We start from the raw sequence: 10684 nt of genomic DNA on the forward strand, positions 1-10684 counted from the left end.
GTGTGTGTGTGTGTGTGTGTGTGTGTGTGTGTGTGTGTGTGTGTGTGCTGTGCAGCCCAGGAGCGTCCAGACAGACCTGCAGCCTGAGAGGCCGGAGAAGAGGGACTGGAGGGGCCACCTCCTCTGCATGCTGGAGACAGGGGGGGAGTACGACATGGGACCCCCCAAACGCATCATCATGGACTGGACACGGGAGCTCAGGAGCCGCGAGAAGGTATGGAGCAGAGAGGAGGGAGGAGGTAGGGAGGAGGTAGGAGGGAGGAGGGAGGAGGTAGGAGGTAGGAGGTAAGTCCCAGCTCCTTGGTCTGGTTTCTTATCTGTTCATCCAGATGATTAGAACACCACCCCTCTCCCACAGTAATCACCCCCCCCCCCCCCCTCCCACAGTAATCACCCCCCCCCCAGCAGCTGTAGTTAAGGATGCACACTAGAGACTAGTAGACAGAGAGAGGTTCAACCCGTTAGCTTAAAGTTACAGAAGGCGTGACTAGGGTTGGGTACCGAAAATCGGTACCGGTATATACCGGTTACTTTACATTCGGTATCTACCGTACCGAATTGCAAAGGAGATTTCGGTACCTCATTTCGGTACTTTTCTATCTCGCCCCCTGGTGTCCGGTGTCATGCAACAGTCAACTGGTGACTCGTGACGTCACATCGCCTGTTAAATTTCCACTCAGTGCGTGTCGTGGTAATGAAGCGTTCTAAAGTGTGGCTGCATTTCACCCGACTCAACGAAAACAACGCGAAGTTTGTAGGAAAGGTAAGTTTGGAGTCAAAATGCTTAAAATCATTCGCGTGTAAAGCAGGGAACACATCTAACTTGATGAAACACCTGGCAACGCACGGGATACATTTAAGGGTAGGAGGGTGCACCGTGTTTGACAGCTTGCGCAACCCGAATGTAAAGTAACCGGTATATACCGGTACCGATTTTCGGTACCCAACCCTACTTGAAAGTGCACCTGAAAAATCAATCGTCATGTCATCATGGACCAGAGAGGGGGAGGGGAGTAGTAGTAGCTGAGCGGCAACAGAGTTTGGATTTTGACGAGGTGGAGGGCTCCAGTTCATCAGAGTTATATTTCCTCTTGGTCCTCTTGGTTCTGGGGGCTATGCAGGCCTCTTCACTAGATCCCTTTTCTAAGAATATTCTGATGTCCTTGAGGGGCTGCCGAACAAGTGTGTACTCATATTCGACATCAGTACCAACGATAGGCACCCCCAGCTTAATGGAGTCCCCAAGGCTCAGGTGTTTTATTTTCATTTATTTTAATTTGAGTGTATATTTAACTAATATATATTGTGCCTCAGCAATAAAAAAGTGAAAAGCTGTTTAATGTTGTCGACCGTGTTATTATTATATATATATACAGTATATGTCATTGAAAAAAATAAAAAGTACCGAATTAAGTACCGTTTCGGTACCGGTACCGTTTTTAAAACCCGAACGATACCCAACCCTAGGCGTGACTGGTTAAGACTGGTTAAGACTGGTTAAGACTGGTTATCTGGTTATCTCTAAAATAGTATGTGTTGCTTGCTATCATGTATGACCCTCTCTTCCCGGCCTTTCTCCCTCTCTCTGTCTGACCATCTCCCTCTCTCTCTCTCTCTCTCTCTCTGTCTGACCATCTCCCTCTCTCTCTCTCTCTCTCTCTCTCTCTCTCTCTCTCTCTCTCTGACCATCTCCCTCTCTCGCTCTCTCTCTCCCTCTCTCTGTCTGACCATCTCCCTCTCTCTCTCCCTCTCCCTGTCTGACCATCTCCCTCTCTCCCTCTCTCTGTCTCCCTCTCCCTGTCTGACCATCTCCCTCTCTCTCTCTCTCTCTCTCTCTCTCTCTCTCTCTCTCTCTCCCTCTCCGACCATCTCTCTCTCTCTCTCTCTCCCTCTCTCTGTCTGACCATCTCCCTCTCTCTCTCTCTCTCTCTCCCTCTCCCCGTCTGACCATTTCCCTCCCTCTCTCCCTCCTCCTCCACTAGCCCTCCATCTGGCTGGGGGAGCCTGTGCTGATGATGTTGGACGACCTGGAGTTCCAGTGGAGGAGGGGCCGTCTGCCCACCCTGCTCCCAGCCCTGGAGCTCCTCCTCTGGACCGTGCTGAGCGCCGATAGCCCTGACCTGGTATGGATGATAATAATAATAATAATGATGATGATGATGATGATATTATTATTATTATTATCATCATCATCATCATCATCATCATCATCATCATCATCATCATCATCATCATCATCATCATCATCATCATCATCATCATCATCATCATCATCATCATCATCATCATCATCATCATCATCATCATCATCATCATCATCATCATCATCATCATTATTATTATTATTATTATTATTATTATTATTAAGAGCTCTATTGGGCTGATATGCTAGCAAAAGACCTGAGAGCTCTATTGGGCTGATATGCTAACAAAAGACCTGAGAGCTCTATTGGGCTGATATGCTAGCAAAAGACCTGAGAGCTCTATTGGGCTGATATTCTAGCAAAAGACCTGAGAGCTCTACTGGGCTGATATGCTAGCAAAAGACCTGAGAGCTCTACTGGGCTGATATGCTAGCAAAAGACCTGAGAGCTCTATTGGGCTGATATGCTAGCAAAAGACCTGAGAGCTCTATTGGGCTGATATGCTAGCAAAAGACCTGAGAGCTCTATTGGGGCTGATATGCTAGCAAAAGACCTGAGAGCTCTATTGGGCTGATATGCTAGAAGAAGACCTGAGAGTTATATTGGGCTGATATGCTAGCAGAAGACCTGAGAGCTCTATTGGGCTGATATGCTAGAAGAAGACCTGAGAGTTATATTGGGCTGATATGCTAGCAGAAGACCTGAGAGCTCTATTGGGCTGATATGCTAGCAGAAGACCTGAGAGCTCTATTGGGCTGATATGCTAGCAGAAGGTCTTTCAGATAATAGGGATGTCCGTCCCTCTCAGCCACGTAGGGTCAGGATGTTATTCACTATGTAGGGTCACTATGTAGGGTCACTATGTAGGGTCAGGATGTTATTCACTATGTAGGGTCACTATGTAGGGTCAGGGTGTTATTCACTATGTAGGGTCACTATGTAGGGTCAGGATGTTATTCACTATGTAGGGTCACTATGTAGGGTCAGGGTGTTATTCACTATGTAGGGTCAGAGTGTTATTCACTATGTAGGGTCAGGATGTTATTCACTATGTAGGGTCAGGATGTAGGGTCAGAGTGTTATTCACTATGTAGGGTCAGAGTGTTATTCACTATGTAGGGTCAGGATGTTATTCACTATGTAGGGTCAGGATGTAGGGTCAGAGTGTTATTCACTATGTAGGGTCAGGATGTTATTCACTATGTAGGGTCAGGATGTAGGGTCAGAGTGTCTCACGCCTGGTGAGGGAGTTGAAGGACTCAGCCAGGTGACAGAAGGAAGGTGTTTACCCATGATGCTTCTTATGATGTCAATGTCTCTTGTCTCTGAGCGTGTTTGAGATCACTCTAGTATGTCTGTGCTACGCCTGCTGACACTGTACACACAGGAGATCTCCATGACTACGGCTGCTGACACTGTACACACAGGAGATCTCCATGATCAACTCAAGTGATTCAACCGTGATGAGTAACAGTAACACATGATGCAGACCACCCTCCCCCCCCCCTCAGACGTGCTGACTCAGACCTGTCCTCTGTGTTTGCAGGAGGACGTGCCCAAGCAGTGGTTAATCAGGAAGCAGAGGAGTCAGAAGATCGGTGAGTGATGTGTGAGACGTGTGTGTGTGTGTGTGTGTGTGTGTGTGTGTGTGTGTGTGTGTGTGTGTGTGTGAGCATCAGAAACACAAAGCAGAGACTTCCTCTACTGATCAGAAGATATCAAGAGTTGTACATAATGTGTGAATTGGTATTGATTGATTGATTGATTGAATTGGTTTAGAAAGGACAATATACTGTAGCAAGGTAAGCTGGGGTTCAAAGGGGGGTTCTGGGTTCAAAGATAAACCAGTAGGTGAAATAGTAACGCTTGAATAAAAGGTGTTTGACAGGATTAAGCTGACATCCACAACCTCTTTTCTAGTCCAACTGAAATTGAAAAATGGAGGTGGCACTTTTCACCAAGCAGACTGGAGAGTAAATCAATCACTGTGTTGGGTGTGACTGACATAGGTGATGAATAGCTTGAAACACTGCATATTACTATCCATACAAGATGAAAGATATACTGCATATATACAGCGCCTTAGGGATGAACATACATGCTTGTTAAGTGATAAAGAGAACAGTTGTAAATGATGTGTTTCTGTGTGTAGATGCAGCCAGATACATCCCTCACATTGGTAAGTGAAACCCATGCTGGACATGTGGTGATTGAATACTGTTAATAGCATCATAAACATTTGATACTTTTGTTACCCTGACAACTATAATTGTTGGCTTTCCTTTCAGTGTGGAACTGGATATGTGATGCTTCAGGTATGTGTGCAACATTTGCAGTTGAAAAATACATCATTTATATAGAAATATATACTATAGCACTGCCTTGACTATGAAAGAACCCCAGTTCAAAACATTGTCGGACCATGTCAAAGTTGTATATGAGTGGAGATTCATTGAGAATTATTTTGCCCTTGACGTCACATATGTGACACGATCTAACGCTTTGGTCCTCATGTCGGGATCTGATGTAATGATCTGACTTTTCTTTAAAAAAAAGTGAATGCATTTCCGCGTTGTTGAAAATCAGTGACACATCGCTAGTCAACAGTTTTTTTTTTTTTTTCATGAATGCATAATCAAAACATGAAAACTTGAAACTTTTACAAACAAAATTTCACTTACGCATGTCAACAAAAAGTTCAAAAATACCAAACAAAAACTATATTTAAACCTCTGTTTTATACTTGTTAATCATCTTATTTTTAAATAATTTTTTAAATCCTTTTAGTGTACTACACATTTTCATTTCCTTTTCAAAAGTATTCCACAAGTTAACTCCTTTAACTGTTATACATCTTTGTTTTGCATTTGTTCTAATCTTTGTTTTCATAAACATACATATTCCTCTGAGTTCGTAATTACTCTGTCTAACTTAAAATAGTCTCTGGATACAGTCTGGAAGCATCTTATTTTTTACTTTGTACATTACTTGTGCCATTTTGAAGTCCACCAATTCTTTAAATTTGAGATCATAGGTGTTTATGAATAATTTGTTAGTTGGTTCTTGATAGGCAGCTCTGTTTATAATTCGTATAGCTCTTTTCTGTAGTAAATAAATTGGAAAGTGTAATGTAAAGTAGTGTTCTAGTTAACTAGGTAACAATGTAAAGTAGTGTTTTAGTTAACTAGGTAACAATGTAAAGTAGTGTTCTAGTTAACTAGGTAACAATGTAAAGTAGTGTTCTAGTTAACTAGGTAACAATGTAAAGTAGTGTTCTAGGTAACAATGTAGTGTTCTAGTTAACTAGGTAACAATGTAAAGTAGTGTTCTAGTTAACTAGGTAACAATGTAAAGTAGTGTTCTAGTTAACTAGGTAACAATGTAAAGTAGTGTTCTAGTTAACTAGGCAGCAGTGGGGATTACTCACCCAATCCATTGCGTTGTTGCAGTATTTTGGCTCGACTAGCGAGTTTGTGTTGTGATTCTCAACAACGTTGAAACGTAGTTCCGTGTTTCAAAAGACAAGTCAAGAACATTTTGATTGGTTCCCGACATGCGGACCAAAGCATTAGAACATGTCACATATGAGTGTGAGAGAAATTCATTATTTATATAGAAATATAGTATTGCACTGTCTTGATTATGAAAAAAAGAAACCCAGTTCAAACCCTGTTGGACCAAGCCAGAGTAGTCTATGAGTGGAGATTCATTGAGAACTATTTTGCGCTTGACGTCTTGTATTTTCTCACCCTCTCTCCCCCCCTCCACCTTATCTCTCTCTCTTTCTCTCCCTCTCTCTCTCCCTCCACCCCATCTCTCTCTCTCTGTCTCTCTCTCTCCCTCCACCCCATCTCTCTCTCTCTTTCTTTCCCTCTCTCTCCCTCCACCCCATCTCTCTCTCTTTCTCTTCCTCTCTCTCTCCCTCCACCCCATCTCTCTCTCTATCCCTCCACCTCATCTCTCTATCTCTTTCTCTTCCTCTCTCTCCCTCCACCTCATCTCTCTCTCTCTCCCTCCACCCCATCTCTCTCTCTTTCTCTTCCTCTCTCTCCCTCCACCCCATCTCTCTCTCTGTCTCTCTCCCCCCCTCCACCTCATCTCTCTCTCTTTCTTTCCCTCTCTCTCTCCCTCCACCCCATCTCTCCCTCTCTCTCTCTCCCTCCACCCCATCTCTCTCTCTGTCTCTCTCTCTCCCTCCACCCCATCTCTCTCTCTATCTCTCCCCCCCCCTCCACCTCATCTCTCTCTCTCTCTTTCTTTCCCTCTCTCTCTCCCTCCACCCCATCTCTCTCTCTGTCTCTCCCCCGCCCTCCACCCCATTTCTCTCTCTCTCTTTCTTTCCCTCTCTCTCTCCCTCCACCTCATCTCTCTCTCTCTCTCTCCCTCCACCCCATCTCTCTCTCTCTTTCTCTTCCTCTCTCTCTCCCTCCACCCCATCTCTCTCTCTCTCTATCCATATATTATGAACTAATGTTTCAGTTATTCATCCTGTTCCCTCTCGGCCCCCCAGAGGACGTGACCCTGGACCCTGACACGGCCCACCCTGACCTGGTCCTGACCCACAACCACAAGGCCATGCGCTGCTGCGGCCTGGAGCGCCAGACCCCCCCGCGCTGCGCCCGGCGCTACGACGGCTGGTGGTGCGCCCTGGGAAGGCGGGGCTTCTCCTCCGGACGCCATTACTGGGAGGTGGAGGTGGGCGACCGCGACTGGCGGCTGGGCGTGGCTAAAGCATCGGCCGCGAGGAAGGGCTACCGCTCGCTCAACACGCAGACGGGCTACCTGACCCTCCGCCTGGAGAGGGGCTCGGACCTCAAGGCCCTGACGGTGCCCGCCACCCCCCTGCCCCCCGGCCTGGCGCCCAGGAAGGTGGGGGTGTACCTGGACTACGAGCAGGGCCAGCTGTCCTTCTACGACGCGGAGAAGAGGTCTCACATGTACACGTACAGCGAGGCGTTCGCGGAGACGCTGTACCCGGTGTTCGGGACGGTGGAGGTGGTCAGGGACCTGGTGATCAGGCCAGCAGAGGCCAGGGAACCATGCCTGTGTCCCGGGCCCTGCCTCTGGACCTGACCCGTCTGTGTCCCGGGCCTGCCTCTGGACCTGACCCGTCTCTTATTCACCGTGTTCTTCAACCATGGCCCACGAGACACCTACCAGAGGGCATGTTTTTTTTAAAATTCCAGTCCAGCACTAACACTGCTGATTCAGCTCACCGTGGCCCTAATGCGTGATTGATCGATTGATCGATTGCTTGATTGATTGATTGGTTGAAACAGATGGGGTTAGTGCTGGGCTAGAACAGGAATGTGCTAGCTTTGAGGTACCCTGGACCACGGTGGAGGAACTTATCATTCCATCTCTTTGTTCCACGTCCTCTTCACAACGCTCACACCAGCTAACACCTCTCGGAGAAGACGAGTAACTATTTGTATCAGTTCTGAGAAAGGAATGTGGAAATATCCAAATGAATGAATGTATGTTTGGAAGATTCTTGTTGACTTATACTTTGATGCGCCGTTGCTTCAGAACTAATTGGCTTCTGAGGTGTACATTTGTGAGGAGGTATTTCGCGGTGTTAAGGAAGTGTAAAATAAGGTGCTAGCTGCTACCCAGAGAGCCAGCGTAGCTGAGCCCCACATGTCCAGACGGGAGGTCGGACCCTCTCAGTCTGCCTCTCTCTGACCCCCAAACTCACATTGAAGCTTGCTGCAGTCTGAAGCATTCTCATAATGAAGCATTCTCATAATGAAGCATTCTCATATTCTCATAATGCACACTAGCATATTTTCAGATGATGTTCCTATTTACAATGTGTGTATAATGGTGTGATAACAATAACAATGCTTTTTTTCAGTCATCAATAAATGACCCAAAAATATGGAAAGAATATAATCTCTTGGTTGTGGTTTTTGCCGATTTTCCCACCTCATACGGACATTGATGATCAACAGACAGAAACGCACTAACGATATGGAGGTTCCAATACAATCTTTATTAAGTGCAATAAAATTGATATGCCAGATAAAAAACCACAGATTATTTGTATCTGATGGGAGTAACATGCATAAGAACAAAGGTCTGCTGTAGAAATGGTTTGCCACGTGTGTTTTTGGTACGTTTATGATATGTTCCAGGAGTTCATACGTTATTCTCTTATAAAAACAGTTCCTCTCGTCATATACAGCATCTTACTACGTTTAAAGAGTCTTTCTAATGGACATTTACATTTTGCATTGAACCTAAAGAGTAAACAAACATAAACAAGAGAATACAATCTTTCTGTCTCAACATATCCCAAAGGAATGAGTGTTTTTGATCGACGGTAACTTATATTAATTAAACAAGGAACTAACAGGTTTAAACCTATCATACAGATGGAATGAAATGGTCTAAATAGTTGACCACATTTGAGGCAAGAAACACTATTACATGAAATGCATAAAAGTATTTGATGTTGTCAATGATTCATATCCTAAAAATATGCTCATACATTTATATCAGAAAGAAAATAACACATAAGCATCTTACACACACAAAAAAAACATCGCAAGCATACAATTTAAATGTCCTCAGGTAATATCTTTAGGTTTAAATACAGAAAACATACCAGTCTACATATGTGTAATGAGAGTATGTTTCTTTGTATTATAAAACAACACCACACTCTAGAAACAAATATTCCCTAATAAACAAAGTATCATTTAGGGGATTTATGAACTGTTACAACCAAGGACTCATCACCCTCACACACGGTACTTGTGTTGCAGATCACTGACTTAGTGTGTGTGTGTGTGTGTGTGTGTGTGTGTGGGGGGGGGGTGTTGACCTCTGTGTGTCCAATTAAATCAGCTAATCTTCATCAGGGGAGATCTGCTGGATGCAAACACACTCTAGGCTGCATCTCAATAACCTAAACTTGGCCTGTTCCCCTGTCCTGTCCCCTCTCCTTCACCTGCAGGGTGTTAAAACACTGACCTGAGGTGTGTGACAGTCATGTTGTGTACAGCCACAGAGTATTTCATCTCAACAATCCAGTTATTTCCCATCAGTGAAGGAAAGCGGACATGGAGAGGAAGCTACGTTCAGATTATTGAGATGTCCTGGTAGAGGATTAACCAGCCAGCCTGACCTAAAACCTGTTGGTGTGCTACCTGCTACGTCCAGTAGGGGGAGTAATGGGAATGTGTCTTTGGAAGATGATAAGAGCTATTTGAATGGACATGTTTTAACTGAACCAGAAACAACTGACATTAACAAAAACAAATACATTTGATAAAAAATTAAATGAATCCCCCCCCGTGTAAGGGACAGGACAGGACAGGAGAGGAGAGGAGGAGAGGAGAGGAGAGGACAGGACAGGACAGGACAGGACAGGACAGGAGAGGAGAGGAGAGGAGAGGAGAGGACAGGAGAGGAGAGGAGAGGAGTGGAGAGGAGAGGAGAGGAGAGGAGAGGAGAGGAGAGGAGTGGAGAGGAGAGGAGAGGAGAGGAGAGGAGAGGACAGGAGAGGAGAGGAGAGGAGAGGAGAGGAGAGAAGAGGACAGGAGAGGAGAGGAGAGGAGAGGAGAGGAGAGGACAGGAGAGGAGAGGACAGGAGAGGAGAGGAGAGGAGAGGAGAGGAGAGGAGAGGACAGGAGAGGACAGGAGAGGAGAGGAGAGGAGAGGAGAGGAGAGGGAGAGGAGAGGAGAGGAGAGGAGAGGAGAGGAGAGGAGAGGAGAGGAGAGAAGAGGACAGGAGAGGAGAGGACAGGACAGGAGAGGACAGGAGAGGAGAGGAGAGGAGAGAAGAGGACAGGAGAGGAGAGGAGAGGAGAGGAGAGGACAGGAGAGGAGAGGAGAGGACAGGAGAGGACAGGAGAGGAGAGGAGAGGAGAGGAGAGGGAGAGGAGAGGAGAGGAGAGGAGAGGAGAGGAGAGGGAGAGGAGAGGAGAGGAGAGAAGAGGACAGGAGAGGAGAGGACAGGAGAGGAGAGGAGAGGAGAGGAGAGGAGAGGAGAGGAGAGGACAGGAGAGGAGAGGAGAGGAGAGGAGAGGACAGGAGAGGAGAGAGAGGAGAGGAGAGGAGAGGAGAGGAGAGGACAGGAGAGGAGAGGACAGGAGAGGAGAGGAGAGGAGAGGACAGGAGAGGAGAGGAGAGGAGAGGAGAGGAGAGGAGAGGAGAGGAGTGGAGAGGAGAGGACAGGAGAGGAGAGGACAGGAGAGGAGAGGAGAGGAGAGGAGAGGAGAGAAGAGGACAGGAGAGGAGAGGAGAGGAGAGGAGAGGAGAGGAGTGGAGAGAAGAGGACAGGAGAGGAGAGGAGAGGAGAGGAGAGGAGAGGAAGAAGAGGACAGGAGAGGAGAGGAGAGGACAGGAGAGGAGAGGAGAGGAGAGGACAGGGACAGGAGTGGTTGTGTGTAACAGACTGGAGCGGAGATCAAAAGGACTACCAGCCTCTCTCCTCCTCAGACCACGGGGAGCTGAAACAGCACGCCTCTTTATCACAAAACCCTAAATCACACTCACGTCCCCAAAAAACATACGCATAACATACGTGTACG

General features: G+C 46.4%; 1 protein-coding gene across 1 annotated transcript in view; it reads left to right on the forward strand.

Moving 5' to 3' along the window:
• LOC308168097 (uncharacterized protein) overlaps positions 1–7217 on the forward strand; it is a gene marked incomplete at its 3' end in the record, with an annotated part of 10670 nt that extends 3453 nt beyond the window's left edge. The window contains exons 4-8 of the mRNA XM_080542572.1: positions 56–214; positions 1983–2123; positions 3691–3742; positions 4297–4323; positions 6655–7217. Of these exons, the coding sequence (XP_080398698.1) occupies positions 56–214; positions 1983–2123; positions 3691–3742; positions 4297–4323; positions 6655–7217 (942 nt within the window). The remainder of the gene's footprint in view (positions 1–55; positions 215–1982; positions 2124–3690; positions 3743–4296; positions 4324–6654) is intronic.
• Positions 7218–10684: the final 3467 nt, after the last annotated feature.

The sequence above is a fragment of the Nansenia antarctica genome (assembly GCF_963989245.1).
Source record: "Nansenia antarctica genome assembly, chromosome: 11".
Classification (NCBI taxonomy): domain Eukaryota; kingdom Metazoa; phylum Chordata; class Actinopteri; order Argentiniformes; family Microstomatidae; genus Nansenia; species Nansenia antarctica.